At 37.4% G+C, this 19,072-nt stretch overlaps 1 protein-coding gene across 3 annotated transcripts in view; it reads right to left on the bottom strand.

The window, feature by feature from the left end:
• The window catches only part of PDCD10 (programmed cell death 10), a 42,777-nt gene that overhangs the window by 23,517 nt on the left and 188 nt on the right, over window positions 1-19,072 (bottom strand). Inside the window, exons 2-3 of one of the 3 annotated variants that reach the window (XM_036112705.2) lie at window positions 18,566-18,650; window positions 651-861 (exon numbers count right to left, since the gene is read on the bottom strand). In XM_036112705.2, coding sequence (XP_035968598.1) covers window positions 651-746 — 96 coding nt within the window. In that variant the 5' untranslated portion in view covers window positions 747-861; window positions 18,566-18,650. The remainder of the gene's footprint in view (window positions 1-650; window positions 862-18,565; window positions 18,651-19,072) is intronic. The other 2 variants (XM_036112706.2, XM_036112704.2) reach the window with 2 other exon arrangements.

Genomic DNA, 19,072 nt, shown 5'->3' with positions numbered 1-19,072 from the left:
TAAAAGGAGGGGCATGATTAAATTATTTCTAAGGAATTTCCAGCTCTAATTCTCTAAAGTAAAAGAAAAACCGAAAATGTATTAAGTCCTAGAAAATTCCTCAAATAAAAAAGCAACTACATCTTCTCTAGATACTAAAGCAATGGTAGCTTCCATTTATCAGTAAAAATATGTTTTGTCTCTACTGACTAGAATTCATCAGGATATTTTTGTGCCTGCTCTTCTGGATACCTAAAATGTGCTTATCCTGAACTCAACTGTCAAACCCTTACTTACCTCTTTTCAATCTTAGCATTTATGTCTCATCTTGAATGAGGCTGGTCCTGAACCCTAAAGCAGATCCCACCTGCTATTTTATTGAACATACAATTTTTCGTGACTTCATAGCACTTACCACAACTTTCCATTTATATAATTACTTGTATTCTTTTATTCAATGTCTGTCTCTCCCCCTATAATGAAACTTCCAGATGGGAAGCAATATATCCAGGTTCCCCCCTCCCTACTGTTTTATGTCCAGTCCTGGTACAATGCCTAACACACAGATGAAATTCATCTATGTATTTGTTATATGAAGGAACAAACAAATGAATAAATGACGCAGGCATCAAGAATTAAAGAGATCATATGAAGAGTGTTTACCTACTTACCTCATTAAACACAGGATACATCACTGCATAGAGGGGCATAGAAACCATGGAAGTGGTCTCAGCTTCATTCTTCATCTCTTCCATTGTCATCCTCATTCAAAAGCCAACTACAGTAGAAAAAGCAGTGCTAAAATGCAGAGGAATCTTCATTCACTGCAGTATTTCTTTTCTCTTTTGTGATAAAAGAACAGGGCACAAAATATATACTGACCTGGTTAAAAGGGAAGAAAGAACAGAGATTTACTCTATTAAGGGAAAACTACAAACACCAATAACTTTCTTTTCCAGTGTCTCTATCTTACGAACAGCTGATTTGTTAATGTAGCTTACTTGTGAAGGTACCCCTGATCAGTAAGACATCTCTTTTCCTCCTCAGACTCAGGAATTTGCCCTTTCTTACAACTAATTTTCCCTCATTAACGAAGCTGTGATTCAAAAACCCACTCATCTTAGAGAGAGTGCTCCCTGAAGCACCATGGAATAATGATGCATCTAATTCTATCACATATACAATCAAAAAAGTTAATACAAGAAATTATCAACAAAGTGTATAATTATAGCACTTATACATAACATAAAACTATAACTGTGAAATACATAAAGCATAAATGTTAATGGAGAATGGCATTAAGAATTAAGAAAAAAGGGGCGCCTGGGTGGCTCAGTCGTTAAGCATCTGCCTTCGGCTCAGGTCATGATCCCAGGGTCCTGGGATCCAGCCCCGCATCAGGCTCCCTGCTCGGCGGGAAGCCTGCTTCTCCTTCTCCCACTCCCCCTGCTTGTGTTCCTGCTCTCGCCGTGTCTGTCTCTGTCAAATAAATAAATAAAATCTTACAAAAAAAAAAAAAAATTAAGAAAAAAGGTGTTTAGATTAAAATCTTTTTGCTAATAGTTCACTGATTTTGCCACCAAAAAATAACAACAAAAGCACAGCCAAGCACCAAAGATTTAAGACAAATCTTAAAACTGGGAAAATTCTATCAAATGTGGTCTATTTGGGGGAAAAAATGTTATTTAATTTTGCCAGTGGTATTTCTGAATCTTTGTCCAAACCTGGCACAAAACCTAAGTAGAGAGATCCACAAAAACTGATAGTTTGACAATATACTGAGAATTCAACAATATAAGAGAAATTTTGCCTTGAATAGTTGAGGAAGTATGTTGGTTTTTAAGAGAAAGCAACTGTATTTATTTCCTTTGCTAGGCTAAAAAATGAGCCTAATTATAAAGTAAGAGAGTAATATTAGTGACATATCTATATTTTAAACAATGTATATTGGTATATATATTTCAAAACCATCAATTTTCAATAATTTCTATCATTTATAAAGCATTTTCAGATTATAAAACATTTTTCACACACTTTTAGTCCTCACAATTACTTTACATTAATTGTCATTCTAATCTTATTTCAGGTTCTGAGATGATAAATGATTTGACCAAGAACACATATGCAGAGGCCCAAGACTTGATCCTAATACTCTCAATCCAGATCTGATAATTCCACATTTAAAAAAAAAAAAACAAAAAACTAAGTTTGAAGTAGAGACAAAGAATCTCAGCTCATCTACCCAAGAAAATACCCAGAAGTTATTCATTCACTGAATAAATGTAGGTTTAGCACCTACTCTGTAAAAGATGCGGGGGGGGGGGGGGGGTGATTAAGATGTGGTCCTAATCATTAAAACTTATCTGGGACAGACTGTGGAAGACCTAAGCAGTTTGAAAGATACAATCAAAAGTCTGAGTATGCAGAACTTCAAAAAGCTCTAATACCTTGTCCCATCTGAGAACTGCTTACTATTCTTCCATAATCCCTACCAGTGAAAGGGAACTTGACACCTACAGAAACCGGCTAGTCCCATTTCTGGTAGTTCTAAATATGGAAAGTTTTTCGTTTTGGGGCTACAAGCTGCTCACTGACCTCACAGAACCAAATCAATAAATAAAAATAAGAAGGCCAATTCCTAAGTCTTATTCTATAGGGTAATAGAAAGCCATTACCTGATCAGATCATTTATTTAAGCGGATTGCTTTGGTCATACTGTTAAGGATAGAATGGAGGAACACAACCTGATGGCAGGGGAAACTTAAGAGACCTAGTATAGTTATATAAAAGACCAACCAGACCTGAGCAAGTAGCAAGAGGAAGAAGGTAAATAATCAATTGTGACCCTGCTGTTTCTAATTAACTACTTAACTGGCCATTCGGTAATCTACTTTCCCAATTTAGAAATAAATTGTGAATACTTTTTCATATTAAACTTGGAACAAAAAAGAGGGGCTGAAATGCAGGGATAGTAGTCAAAATGAAAATGATGGATACTGGAAGCACAGTATAGACAGTAATTGAAGGCATCAGTATCAATGGAAAAAAAAAAACAAAAAAACAAGCAAGAAATAGCAGAACAGGGCCAACACCAGAACCTGAAGAGCCATCTCATGGGGTAACAGAAAAAAAATCATTCGTTTATTTAACAAATATTTATCCATTACCTATACAGAATTAGGCCTAGGACTAGCTACGGAGCAGTGAACAAGACAAGACAGTCTCTGACCTCATGGAGCTTATACTATGAAAGGAAAGCCAGAAAGTGAACAATTGTCAGTATCAACAAGGGAGAAGTGCAGATGCTATACTGCTATTGGAGAACTGGGTGACAGAACCAGCATCACAGAAACCAGGTGTTTCAAAGAGAAGGTGGTCCAAAGTTTTAAATGCTCCCGAGCATGGACAGTAACTTTTAAAAAATGATTGGATTTCTTGATGCGGTCATGAATAATGCTGAAAGAGTAATGTCACTTGTATACCGGGAGTAAGAACTACCTATCTGTAGGAACTGAGACAGTGAGCTGGTGAGAGAGGTGATCTCAGTAAAAAGGAGGTGAATTCCTAAAGTAGGCTCAATTGGATTACTTTTGTCTTTTACTCTTTTGAACATGTATGTATCCCCGCATATACAAAGGCAGACAGAAGTGAAGGGATCAGTAAAAGTAGCTAGAGTCACTCAGAAGTCCTGCTGGCACCTACCTATCTACCCCACTAAACCTGTTCAAATACTTAATTTTTACCTTTGTAAACAGTGGCATTGAAATTTTTTTTAATTGTGTTGAATCAATAATATTGTCCCATGTCAGGAATTTCACTTAAGATATTTATGATCTAGGGGCGCCTGAGTGGCTCAGTCGTTAAGCGTCTGCCTTTGGCTCAGGTCATGATCCTACGGTCCTGGGACGAGCCCCGCACTGGGCTCCCTGCTCTGCGGGAAGCCTGCTTCTCCCTCTCCCACTCCCTCTGCTTGTGTTCCCTCTTTCGCTGTGTCTCTCTGTCAAATAAATAAATAAAATCTAAAAAAAAAAAAACATATTTATGATCTAAATTTAAGAAAAACCAAACATATATATGTATTTCTTGCCTCTAAGACTAACTTACAGTACTATCAGCTACTATTTGTCATCAAAAAGAAAGTATTATAGGGGTGCCTGAGTGGCTCAGTTGGTTAAGCATCTACCTTGGGCTCAGGTCATGATCTCGGAGTCCTGGGATCAGCCCCGCATCTCTCTCTCCCTCTGCCCCTCCCCGCTGCTCATTCTCTCTCTCTCTCTAATAAAGTCTTTAAAAAAAAAAAAAAAAAAGAAAGAATTACAGCAATATTATGAGCTAAATAGGTGTCTGTCTTACATCATACTTATCTACCTTTTAATACTGTTCCTATGGAAAATGTTCCAAAGAACCAGGTTACAACTCAACTTCTCAGAACACACATTCACAAACTGGGGCCACTCAGTTTCATTAGTGTTTATATGAGATTAAAAATCAACAATTTCAATAAGGCTTTTTAAATATGCCAATTTTAGTTCAGGTTAAAATATGCTGTCATTCCTTCTACATGCTTCTTTATTTGAAATGGTTCAGTGGACAACCTGCAATTACTCCAAGCAACAAAGAGCCTGTTAACCTGAAGAGCAAGGGTCAACTGAGCTGAGCAAGAGCTTGAGTCCCTGACCCTTTGAGAAGGTTTCTTACTTTCACCACGGGTAACGTCAGGCCCAGGGCAGCTGGGCAGCACATTACCAAAGTTTCAGCTCTCTAACGGATACTGGTTTCTGAGGTGAGTGCTGATCATGCATACAGAGCCAACTAACAATTAGTAACTCCAAATCCCAAATCTGGAAAGGCCTTAAAAAGTCACCTCATCTACCATGTAGTACAATAGAAACCACAGTCCAAAAAATGACTTGCCATGATTATAATTGCTAAGCAATAATAAATAATAAAAATTTAATGTGGGTATAGTGGCAACACAGCAAGAGCTAGTTTCCTATTTCCAATGTGTTGCACTGGGGGAAAAGTTTTCATTTCAAAGCAAGCTTTGTTTCCTGAGAAGTTAGCATCACAACATTTTTAAAAAACCAGAACTATAAATGTCAATAACTTAAGACAAAACGTATACTTTTAAGCAAATTTTTCTTCAAAAACACCCTCTGTGATATGGTAATACCTATACAAATAGAATATAAGCAATCGATTCATTTATACTTTCCCCCTTATTTCCTTCAATGTTCAAAATAGCACTAATTTCTGACACAAGATGCGTAAGTATTAAATACCTTCCTGCACTTAAGACCATTATTATTTGTTTAAAGTGTGGGGAAAACAAAAATAGGTTCTTGGCCATCCCACTGCCAAAGTCTTAGTCTTTGGAGTTTCTATCCTGCCCTGCGCAAAGAACAGGAGTCTGTTCATTTAAAGAACTATACTCAGGGGCGCCTGGGTGGCTCAGTCGGTTAAGCGTCTGCCTTCGGCTCAGGTCATGATCTCAGGGTCCTGGGATCCAGCCCCGCACTGGGCCCCCTGCTCAGCGGGGAACCTGCCTCTCCCTCTCCCTCTCCCTCTGCCTGCCACTTCCCCTGCTTGTGTGTGCACACTCTCGCTGTCAAAGAAAGAAAATCTAAAAATAAAATAAAATAAATTAAAAAAAAATAAAGAACTATACTCAGATATATCTCAAGGGTCAGAATCAGCATTTTCTGAGAGAGCCTCATTTTAGTCCATCTGGGCAGGAGATAATTCTAGAGCTAAAGTTATTTACTCACAAATATAAGGCGTGGACAAATGAAGTCCCTGGTACTGAAATATGCAGTTCTTGGGGAGAAAAAGAAGGCTCCTAAATGGGCGCCTGGGTGGCTCAGTTGGTTAAGAGACTGCCTTCGGCTCAGGCCATGATCCTGGAGTCCCTGGATCGAGTCCCGCATTGGGCTCCCGGCTCAGCAGGGAGTCTGCTTCTCCTTCTGACCCTCCCCCCCTCATGTGCTCGCTCTCTCTCATTCTCTCTCTCTCAAATAAATAAAATCTTAAAAAAAAAAAAAAGAAGGCTCCTAAATAAATTCTACACTTAAAACATTTGTAGGCAGGTATATTTGTCTTGTTTTTCTTTATAGTCAAATCCAAAACTTAGCCCTCTCACCTGGTCTTAAATTCTTATAATTCCTTTAGTTTCCCTCCTTGAAGAGGGAAAGATTGATTGATTGATTTGATTTTGATTGGACCCCCAACCTATTCATGAACACTTAGCTAAAAGAAGTTTATTCATTCTGGCAGTAAGCAGAATCCATGTTTTTGCCACCAAATCTGTATTTCTTTTTCCCAATAGAGACATTAGTCAGCATAGAAGGTACATAGTAGACAATAAATGTTTGTTGAATGAAATTAATGAGATAAGAGATGGGCAATTTGTAAGTTGAATCAGTCTTGCTAACACTTTTCAAATATCAAGCCCAGCAAAACAAAACAAACATAGAAATCTAATTAATTCTATTAACAAAGTCTAATTTACCAGTCACATTTAGCAGATTTTACTACTTCTTGCTATCCCAAGCTCTTCCTAGTATGGTAAGCTAAGAGAATATTAGCATCAGATGATTGCAACTAAAATCAGAATTCCAAGAGAAATTTACATGAAAACTAAAGAAAAATAAAACAATCAGAGATTATAAATTATTTTATTAGGGCTGCTAGGATATCTTTTAGATCATGGAATAAAACTGGCATATAATTTAATAGTTCACAAAATTCTCAAAGTGCAAGAATTTCCAACATAGGTTAGCCCTGCTTTATACATAAGCAAGATCCAAAAAGTTATCCAGCTTTCAGCCCATAGCAAAACTTTCTCTTATGGGAAAGGATGCAGGAGTGGTGTAGTTTCCAAATGTTGGACGACCTAAGCCATCACAATCACTTCAGTCCTCATTTAAAACATTCCCAAGATGACTCAATCAGCATCTCCAAGACAGGGTCCAGGAAGCTGTATTTTTAGCAGACAACCCCAGTGCTTCTCATGAACAGGACAAGCTGGAAACCACTGGTATGGAAAGAACAGTGCCTAGAGAGTCAGAAAAACTAGCTGCCAAGGCCAGGCTCCGGGACTTGGGTAAAATTGACTAAGTACCTGAGACGGGTTCTTTTTGGTTCTGACTTTGTGGAAGTTTCACTTAATCACTGGCCTTGTTTTCCCAACAGAAACAAAGAGGGAATAAAATTATATCATTTTAAAGGCTCTGGTATTCTAAATTTCAGTGATAATAAATGTTATTACTGTGATCTACCACAGGTTCAAAAGTAATCTCATGGGAAACTAAAAAAATTTTTTATCAGATCACAAAAACTATTTACGTTTTCTAGTAGAGAGGGCCTGCCCAGTAGTTGGTTGATTCAAGGTCTCAAATAACTGACAACTCTTTGCATTCTCTCAAGCACCTGGGAGCTTGAATCATACCCATCAGGCTCCTAGAAAACTAAATTTATTCTAAGGCTGTGTACCTCAGTCTGGCCATTTAGCATAGCTGAAAAGTGAGCCTTTGATAATCACAACCTACTTTTTAGGGCCTTCTCACCTCAAAATGTTGTAGCCACTTTTAAACAAGAGACAAAATATTTAGAAGAGAAAGCTAGGAAAAAGGGAGGCAGAGGAATAGGGTTAAGCGGATCCTACTTAAAACAAAATAAGCTTAAAACCTTCAAGATACACCTACATCTCTCTCCTTCCTCTGCAAATTATATTTCCTATAATTCAAGGTCTTCCATATGTAGTTTTCTTTTTTAATAAGGTTATGTGGAACTCAACCTTCCTGAGCACGCCCTACAATCAGTTCAGTTTTTACTGAATTTTGCATTTAGGGACATCTAGAAACAATCCCTTGTTAATGGTTAAGTGTAACATATGACACTTTGCCACCATATTTGTTTACATATATCAAAATTTTTTCTAGACATCTTCAAGATATCAATGGAGAATCTGTGCACAGCTATGAAAAAAAGGCCTAAGTATTAAGGTCTGAAAACAAGGGCTCAAATTCTGCATACTGTCATTATAAACCATCTTATCTCTGAGCAAAGCACTTCACCTCTCCATGTTTTAGTTTCTTTTTTAAATTTTTTTTTTTTTTTTTTTAAGATTTTATTTATTTGAGACAGAATGAGAGAGAGACAGAGAGCACATGAGAGGGGGGAGGGTCAGAGGGAGAAGCAGGCTCCCTGCCGAGCAGGGAGCCCGATGCGGGACTCGATCCAGGGACTCCAGGATCATGACCTGAGCCGAAGGCAGTCGCTTAACCAACTGAGCCACCCAGGCGCCCCTAGTTTCTTTTTTAAAATGGACAAAACCAAGCTGTATACTTGAAAAGAGATGTAGTTAGAATAAAAGATGAGGTGATTTCTAAATCAAACCATAAAACTTCTATATTAAATACCTGTAATTTACTAAGCACTGTGTTTTTGTACTTTTAAATAACTACTCAAAGAAAGTACACATTCCACTACGAATTATCACTTCATTGGAAGGTCTAACCTCTCGATCAAATTTTTAAAGGCACCCTCTCTGTTATAACACAATTTCCAGGTATCTGATACCACTAACGGTTGAAGGACTCCAGCTATGCTTTGTTAAAAAACAGGATAAAAAAGATAAAGTCTTCAATATCTCTGTTAACATGATTGACCAAACAAGCATTTGCTAAGCTATTAAGTAACAGAGGTTCTAACTAAAACATCATCTGAAAGCTAAGATGTCTTTGAAAACAGGTAACACTGGCAAATTAGAACACAATGACCCATAAAGGAAAAAATGCAAAATATAAAAGTGCTCTAAATTTAACTTCATTCCTTTATCATTCTTTGTTAATTCCCATATGTCTGTCACAGATAGGTGTTCCCTTACTAATAAGCAGACGTGGTACTACACACACACTTACAAATCAGTCACTTGAAACTTATGATTTATTTTTTCTGTGGAGAAATAAGATTCTAAAAAACACTTTAAAATCCACAATGTTACCTACAGGAAAATAGGAGTATGATTGCTTCCATTATACTTAGCTAACATTAGTAACACTGTCATTAGAGAGGTGAGTAATAAGCATAGTGATTCTAGAATCAGACTTGCCTACATTCAATGCTGGATCTACCACTTAATATATGGTGTGACCTGGGGCAAGTTATCTAACTTCTCTGTGCTGCAGTCTTCTCATCTATGAAATGGGAATAATAGTCTCTCTCTCTCTTAAGGCTGATGTGATGATTCAACAAGTTATTACAGATAAAGTGTTCAGAACAGTGCATGGCACATAGTAACTATTCAATATTAGCTATTATAACTACATTTTAATCAGATCTCCTTCTAGAAATCAGGTCTCCTGCACAATCATCTAGCCAGGCAAATCAAGGATGCTTGAAAGCCAGACAAAGAAAGGTAAGTGATTTTAAGCCTCTTTAAAACAGCAGAACTGTTGTTTTTCAAATAAAATCTTTTATCAAGAGAGATAAAACAGGGCGCCTGGGTGGCTCAGTTGGTTAAGCGACTGCCTTCGGCTCAGGTCATGATCCTGGAGTCCCGGGATCGAGTCCCGCGTCGGGCTCCCTGCTCGGCAGGGAGTCTGCTTCTCCCTCTGACCCTCCCCCCTCTCATGTGCTCTCTCTCTCTCTCAAATAAATAAATAAAATCTTTAAAAAAAAAAAAAAAAAAGAGATAAAACACACTAAACTGTTCATTCGTCCAATAAATGGATGAAGTAACTAGTTTCCAGCCCCTAGCCCCTCCTTCTCATAGGAGCTCTTCAGCAACTCTCTCTCCACAGTTGGAACACTATTGCTCTAGGACAATCAGGACACAAGCTTTATAAACAAAGCATTATGAAGAACAAAGGGGAACGAATGGTCCCAAAAGTAAGGTCGAGTGCTGGCAAAAGCCCTTCTGGGCCCAGATTTTTCCATAACTCAGTTAAGAAACTTAAATGTTAAGACCCTAAAATTTTAAAGCAAAAACAGCCATTATATATTATTTCATCCAATCTCCAAATTTTACAACTTAGAAATGTCCACAGAAATTCACATTAAGAAACCAAACAGAATGGTGACAGACATTTTAAACAAATATGCTACCGAGCTACTATAGCCTATTGTATAGGACATGTTAGTCTGCCAAATGAACTACTTCTAGACTAACCTGCCCTGATCTTTAAGTCATCCATGGGTCAATCTGCTTACAGCCAACCCCCAAATTCCACGTACAGTGTTTGAAGACTGAAACCAGCAGGAATGGGGCTCTGATTTAAGGTGTTACTAAGCAGCACAAATTTGTGGATCCTCAATTTGGTGCTGCTGAGACCTCTGACTCACTCACCTTAAAAGTTAACTGCATCATGTCAGTGTATGCACTTGCATATTTTGGAGAGCATAGTTTCTTGTGGGGAAGGGGGAGTATTGTTTCTTAATACAGAAATCTATAAAACAGACAAGAATTAAATTTTTCTACACACAGATGGGACAGTATAGAGCACTAGGTATGCTCTCAAATTTGAAACAAGAACCTGAGTTTCAATTTTTGCTCAGCTGGGTGTTATCATTTAAGTTATTCATTTCTCTTTCTATACTGAGAAATTAACGAAAATATTGAAGTACTCAACTTACATGGTTATTAAGAGTTCTAAACACATATGAAGCAGTTAATAAAGTGGCTGACACACAATAAGCATTTAATTCATATTGTTACATTTTATTTATTTATTTTTAAAGATTTTATTTATTTATTTGACAGAGAGAGCGCACACGCACGCAAGCAGGGAGAGCAGGAGAGGGAGAAGCAGGCTCCCAGATGAGCAGGGAGCCCAACGCAGGGCGGATCCCAGGACCCTGAAATCATGACCTGAGCTGAAAGCAGACACTTAACTGACTGAGCCACCAAGACAACCCCGGTTACTGACATTTTTAGACAGAGTTCTATGAACCTGACATAGCAAAAGGAATGGAACTAGGGTAAGGCAAACCAGACCACTCAGAGCACAAAACTTAGCTCTGACTTGCATGACACAGAGCAATTGCCTCCTTAAATTTTGTACCCTAGGCCCCTCATTTACCTCACACTAGTCCACACCTGCATAGCACACACAATGACCACCTCTTATTGGTTATCACAATGTCATAAAGGTCACTTCACATAGCATATTTTAAAAAATTTTTTCTCCCCCATTTGGCCAAAGTGAAAGCATAAAATACTTGGACTAGGGGCGCCTGGGTGGCTCAATCGTTAAGCGTCTGCCTTTGGCTCAGGTCATGATCCCAGGGTCCTGGGATCGAGCCCCGCATTGGGCTCCCTGCTCTGCGGGAAGCCTGCTTCTCCCTCTCCCACTCCCCCTGCTTGTGTTCCCTCTCTCGCTGTGTCTCTCTCTGTCAAATAAATAAATAAAATCTTAAAAAAAAAAAAAAAATACTTGGACTACCAGGAAAAAAAAAGTTACATATCATCCAAAGCAAGCTACATAGTTTTAGAATACTTAAAAGAATTTGGTCAATAAGTGAATTTTAAAATTGTCTGTCAAGCTTATGTTAAAATTACTTTTTATTCTCTTCATGTAAATAAATCAACTTTAATAGAGAAAACTGGCCCAGAAGCAGACTGGGTAGCAGACTGAAATAAAGATGCAACCAAAGACCTCAAGATGATTCAAGGTAATTCATAAAAGGGCATAGGACAATAAATAGCTGACAACAAAATCAAAGGGCTTGTTACCTCCGAATTACCTGATAGGAAATAGGAACAATAAAAGTAGCAACAACCGGCTTCTAAGATACTTCTGCACAAGTAATTCAGGAGAAAACAGTACATCTTTTTAGTTGTGACAATCCTCAATTTTCCTATTCCAATGCCTAAATTTTTGTTAAATCCTAGTCTGAACAAAATTTAAATGAAAACATTTGTTGTAGGGCAGGAAACAAATTCAACCTTTGAATATGTTCATCTTTTCTAAGTTCTTAATCTAGTGGCTCATCAAATGTCTGAGGTACATCTCTCTATTTTCCTTTTTATTTTGTGATCTCCCGTTTTAATTTTTCCAATACAATGCTAAAGCTTTCCTTTAAAATCCCTTAGAAATTCAACTAAATTTAAGCCTTCATACTGTTCCTATGTTCCCTATGCTTGAAGGTACAATTTAAGGAGACTGTACCACATGGGCTAGGCCTCCCTGCCTTGTATCACTTATAATACCTACCATTTATCTTAATGACTCTTAATTGCCTAAGTTCCTCTACCAAATGCAATGGGTATTTTCTTTACCTTACTTACAAAATTTCTTTGCACCAACACGGCCACAAGGCACTCAAATGTTGATAAAATTGTTAGCTCTAGATAACAAATTCACTGGGTCATTTGTTTAAAACTAGGTGCTAATAAGGACAAGGTTTTATCTTGATGATAGCATTTAACTTCACTTTTAGCTCCTGATCTCAAATACAAATGCTATTAGTCACATTCACACACAAAAAATGAGGATATCTGCTTGTATATATAGTTCCTCTTGTAGCCTTCCTTTCAAAACTGTAATTTTTTAAGGAGGCAAACCAAAATTAAGATAGGACCCCAGAAATCTAGAGTTTTGACAACACTGCCAGAATGCCAATTTTATTATGGATAAAGACATCCAGAAAGCATATATATTTCTGAATAAGAGATCACAGCAAAATTCAAAGTTCTTTGGAATTTAATTAAACCTTGCAACATTGTGAACTGGTATAGGGAGCAGTTGCAGCCTAGAGGCCAGGTCTGACTCCTCTACCATTCCCAACTGGCTTTTGTGGTAGTAACCTTACATAAGTCTAAGATGGCGGCAGGGGTGTAACATCTTAGGGTTTTGTCATTCCTTAACTCCAATCTCCACTAGAGTTCCAGTTCATCCTGAAGACAGGATGGTTGAATGAGGCAGGAAGGCGTGTTTCAGTACCAGAGACCAGATGGTAAGTTAGAGAAACTATAATTTTTTTCCCTTTCTATTAGCTCTGACCCAAAATTATCAAATGAATTGGTGCATGCAAAAGTACATTAATATGTAAGGAAGGGGGTAAAAGAGGTCCAAAGATAAAAAGAAAAAAAAAAAACCAGGAAAAAACTGCCTGTGTAACAGTCTTCCCATCCCCTTCCCCTTCTACCCACTAAATGATAAACGCATCAAAGAGAAGTTTTATTCCTTTTTCTATTTCCTAGTAGCTAGTGCAGTACTCTGCATAGTCAGTCTAGGTCAGCAAGTGTTAGGTGGAGATGTGGTGATGAAAAGTCAAGAAGAGTCCATGCCCTTGAGGGTGGTGCGGTCTTGCAGGGAAGAGGAACAATAAAGAAATACAACACGTCAAGCTGCCACTTTGCATAACTCCTCAAGCACACCTGCCTCATGTTACACATATACTTATCGTACACAAGTTCAACACGCATGCCTAACATTTTTGAAGAAAACAAAAAAGAGAACTATTGAAATCCAAAGGTGATCATAAATCCATTCCACGCACATAAGCCCCAAAATGAAAGACAGGACAGACATGGATCTGCTCCTCCCCCTGCCAGACTTTGGTGAGGTGCTCATAGTGAGAGGTACTGTGTCCCTCACTATGATTCCTGTGTTACACATATTTCTTTTCCAACAGGACTCTGAATAACAAGTCAAATGCTTCACCTACTACTCAAAGGAAAAGTAATTCTATCCCAGTGCTAAAGAAAAACTGGCTGGGTGAAAGTTATGTTAGTCTCCAATGTGCTAACTCCCTACAAGATTTTTTCGAGGAAGTTTGAATGTAAGAAATTTTTGCCTGCAATACCGACCTTAGCATCTAATATAAAAATTCTCTCTAACTGCAACTCTAAATCTAACTGCCCTCCAATAGACCTCAATCATTACATCATTTTTATGGCAATGACTTAAAATATGGTCTCTTGAGTGAGGCAGCCTGGATTCAAATCCTAATTCCAAGCAATTACTGGTTGTATAACCTTGGGCAAGTTGCTTAAACTCTCTGTACTTTAATTTCTCCCGTTTAAGTTGGGGATAATAGTGCCTCTACCTCATAGGACTGTTGCAAGGATTATATGACATCATGTGGCATGCTTAGTGTGATGCCTGGCACTGAGTTACTGCTCAATAAATGCAACAATCAGATTATATCCCAGCTCATTCTAAATATTTAGGGTAATTTCACACGTAATATATACTCAATAAATATCTGACAAATGAATAAGCCAAAATATTATTAAGCAATCTATACTTACTTCTGGTAAACTTATTTCCAAGGGATTGGCCTGAGTAAACAGTAGTGACTACCATTTAATATGCTGCACTGCTGTTACCCAATAATTCATAAGCTTGCTGATAAAATCCTCTTTTTTCTTTCTTTTAAATAGCAACAATTAATTGATTCTAAGCAACCATAGAAAAGTAAGATTAAGACTGAATAGATTCAACTCACTTTTTGGGTAGTTAAAAAAAAAAAAAAAAGGTTATTCAAACCAAAAATATAAGGATGATTTTGAAAATAAGATTGTAATACTACACTACATCAAAGATGCAATTAATTTTGTAGCTAAAATTTAAAAACTGAATTTTTCATTTTCCTACAAAAATGGACCACCAAACTACATTGCTTATCTTTCTGCAAATAAATTATTTCTAAATGCTGCAATAAAGGTATTTTCATTGGTTACACTGTGTGTGTGCCCCCCAAAAATCAATATTTAAGACTGCAACTTTCTATAACATTTCAAATGCAGTAATATATACAAAAAAAAAAACCTCACACTACTTAACTTCTAATTTTATTTACCATGAAATTAGCTTAAAACTCTTAGTAACATTACCTATTATAATGACCCTAATGATCCAAAAACATGTAAGAAGCAGTACTTCAGATTTATTCTCCATATACTAGTTATACTAGGTAAATATGAATTTCTTGGGTAAAAAAGATCATAAAAAAATAAAAAATAACACAAAAACTGACTTTTTTAAAAAAAAGTAAGTTTAGGACTTATCAAAGACTTAACAATTATTAATAAAAACCGGGAGCATTATCAAATTTTAAAACCAAATGCCAGCAATCATTTTTTGACTATCTCTTGTGAGAGAGGGAATTGGTGAATTCATGAAAGCATATAAGGTTACAGCAACTCAGAGCTGTTCAATTTATTCTATGCGATTATTACAGTACTGCAAAGGATTACTGAATTTGTTTTCACAACCAAAATCTAACACAAATTTATCCCTGAAATTTGGTTTGCATGTTTTTAAAATAATGATCATTTTAGTCTCATAAGTAAGTTTAAAGCAAATAAGGTATTACCTTAAGACCCAGTGAAATATGAAAATTTTCAAGAAGCCCAAAATATAAGCTCCTTTGAAACAACCATGACTCCATTTTACAAAGTCACCTTGTCTAAAGCAGATGATATTAAAAGTAAAATTCAAAAGAAGATACCATGGTTTAAAAACAAAATGAAACAACAAAGAAAAAAGAAAAAAAGCATGAATTCTGTTCAGGACAAAATGAGATCACATTAGGAAGTATAGAATCCATTAAAAGTTTGTTTCCTCCACATCTGTATTTTGTTACAACGAATGCTGCTCACAAAAAGCAGGACAGTGATAAGGTCTCCAAAATGCTGTGTTACACACAAAGTTTGCTGTAACAGAAAATGACTCCTTTTTCATTTCCCTATAGAAAACGATCTATCCTGATTTTAAGAGACCTCCAAAAAGAACAAACATCTTTCTACAATTTATATCATAAAACTTCTGTCATAAGTCCTTTCATCTAAGGGAGGAAAGCAAGTCTGTTTTACTTACTTCTGCATCTCCATCCCTAGCAATGCTGGAGGCACTGTGCATGAATGCACTCATTCATTCAATCATTTACTCACTCATTCAGCAAGTATTTACTGAAAATTTCCTTTGTGCCAGATACTGTCTAAGTAATGAGGTAAGGCACATGACAAATGAGAGGGTCCTACCCAGGTAGCTTATAGTCTAGTGAGAGAGACAGACGTTTATCAAATAAGTAAAGAAATAATTAAGTTCCTATTGTGATGATGCTACAAAGATGTACAAAGCTGGTGAAGATACACTGGGACCTTACTATAGTAAGTTCTAGTTTTAGGAAGGAAGGGTCAAAGAAGGTCAGGACAGGTTCCCCTGAGGAATGACATTTAAACTGAGATCTGCAAATAACTAGGAGTTCATCAGATTTAGGAAGGAGACAGGGAGCAGTCCCGCAGGGAGATGGAACATGATGTACAAAGATTCCCAAGTCAGGAAGAAACTTATGTATGTAGTAACTGAAAGGTGTAGTAAATAAGAAAGGTTGGTAGTAAGTGTGGAGAGCTGGAAAGGAGGCAAAGAATAAACTGTCAGCATTAAAAAGTGTATGAGGGTAAAAGAATTTGAATACTTAAGTCATTTAAGTCCTTTTCTCATGTAAAATAAATAATTTTGGGAACTGAGTCTTTATTCTGTAATAGTAAGATCTACAGTCAGAAGATCTGGCTTATGCCTTAATACCACCAGTCACTAGTTTCATGACTTTACACTTGGCCAATTTGAACTTCTTCATTCTCTGTGTAAACAGGTACTCAATTATTTTACCTACTCGGAATGCAATGATAATACAGAATCCTGTTCTCATGACCTTCTACCCTCAAAGACAGATGCATGTGGGAGACATCCTAAGTCCTGTAAGAGATGATGTCCAAAAGCTGACACAAGCCTCCTGCAAAACCAAAAATGAGAACAAATGTGGATACTGGTGAACTGCTAACTATTTTAAAAATACAAGTATTCACATAACTCTGGGAACCCTAAATTCTTCAATGTGCAGAGATCCAAAGTGACCACAGTGTGACTTAAAGATTGTAAATACAGTAACAACCTTACTCCATCATTTTACAATAGAGATGAAATACCAAAACTACAATGGGCCTCAGAGATGAAGAGTAATGACAGAACTGAACCCAGGACAAAAACTAACACACACTGAACAAGTGCATTAAATTAATTTAACTTATTTCCAAATCTTCCTGACTTTTAATTCAAAAGCTCATTCCACAACCTTAAAGCTGCATGCCAAAAGTTAGAGAACTCATCTCACACTTCCCCCAACAAAAAGGAAATGCCTACACTGCCATCTAGAAAACACATTAACATTCTTGCTTTACTATCACTAACTCATGTTCAGTTTACGCTCTATGTAAACTACCATTTCCTCCTATAATACAGCATGGAGCCAGTTATCCCCACGTAATTTTGTTTAATTGGTCTTCCTTCCTTGTGTACTGCATTACTCATGGTGCTATGTTACTCCTATACTTCCTACTTCATTCTATAATATCATACCTCTATTTTAAACATTATATTAATCTCCAGACCATCTTAACTTCAATCATAGGGGAGCAATATACAATATATGATCCTAGAAAGCGTTTTTACATTCAAAAGTTAAACACTGTTAATATTTGCAGAGTACATTCAAAAAGCAGCATATGGTCAACTTATACAACAGTAAACCAGGATTAACTACTAGCTATCAGCAGATACTGAATTGTTGTATATAAACTTATCACAAAAGAAATCCTGATGTCAAAAAACACACCTAAAATTCTATTAAAGATCCAGTAATATTCATGAGCTATAAATGGTCACCCTAACAATTATAAAGGATAAGACCGTTATGTTACAAGAATACTGCTTTCTTCTCAATATAAAATATAAATGTCCAACTTTCCCATTCTTTAGTAAAAATAGGATGAATTAAAAGTCATTTATAATGCTAAGAAAAATAAGAAAAATAAAGTAGGCGCTTGATGATTTTACACATACATACACACACACACTGGAGTCAAGAAAATAAGGGGAAAAGTAAACAGAAATCAACAAAATGTCATGTTACGTCCAAGAAATGCAAAGTAACTTCTTTTCTAGTAATGAGCACACCAAATTCTCTTGATACTATTATTACTTGAAAAACGTGTAAAATAAGTTCTGTGAAAGAATTCCTATACTACTGTTGTCAGTTTTACAAAATCATAGGAAAAACCGTCAGTCCTAAGGTAGGGAAGAAAAGGAACACCTTTTAAATGTAAGGATGGGATATATTTTTTTACATTCTCCTATCTCATTATCTACCGTTTGAAATGGTGGTACAGTCCGTCACTTAGTATACCCGTAATAAGTAGGCTGAAACTCACTTATTGTTCCAAAAAGTTAGAGTGTGTCCTTGTTTTATTGAGGAATTTCTCCAACTCAAAAAACTCTTTAAAGGGCTTCTCAGAAATACATAAAATGCATTACTTTGCAATTTCCCCCACTCACTTCAAAAAACCACCAACCTCCCTATTCTTTCTTTCTGGTGCGGCAGCCCTCATTCAGAAACTGGATTACAACTGGATTAGATTAAAATCAGTCCCTACGTGTGTGACCTTGGGCACGTCACTTATCCCCTCAGTTTCTCACAGGCATCCGAAAACAGTGTCTTTAAAAACAGAACGGGTGTAAAGATACCTTTGGAATTACACCTAAGAAGATTAAGGTTTTCTGCTTAGAGGCAAAATTACCTCCTTAGAAGGGCCACATCATGAAACTGGAACTGAATCCGCAGATCTCTGTCAACATTGACTCTTCCTTTACAGTTCTCCTCTTCTTTCAAAGGGCATAACCTGAGTCACCCCAAGAGCAGACTCCCAAGCGCCCCTCCCCTCCTCCACTCCTTCCCTATCCTACTTCTAAAGCAGGGGAAAACAGCAGCCACATCTCCCCGCCCCAAGCCACACCTTCGGAGGACCCCACCCCAGACACATCCGCCCTCTCCCTTCTCCAGGGGCACCAGAGGCCAACCTCACCCTTCCCCTCCCGCCCCCACCTAGAGGAGACTTCCTGGAGGCGTTCAGGCCCGAGCAGGGCAGGCAGCACTTACAAACCCGCTTTACGCCACTCGCGTAGGGTAACCTCGCTTACGCCCATAGGGCCCCGTTCCCAGCCTCGTCCGCTCCGCCTGCCAGAACCAAGCCCAAGTGCCTCAGCCACGGCCCCTGTGTGACCCCACACCTCTTCTGCTCCGCTCG

This window comes from Halichoerus grypus, chromosome 1, assembly GCF_964656455.1.
Source record: "Halichoerus grypus chromosome 1, mHalGry1.hap1.1, whole genome shotgun sequence".
Lineage (NCBI taxonomy): Eukaryota > Metazoa > Chordata > Mammalia > Carnivora > Phocidae > Halichoerus > Halichoerus grypus.
Note: the sequence above shows the minus strand (reverse complement) of the source record. Positions and strands in the feature narration are given on the sequence as shown.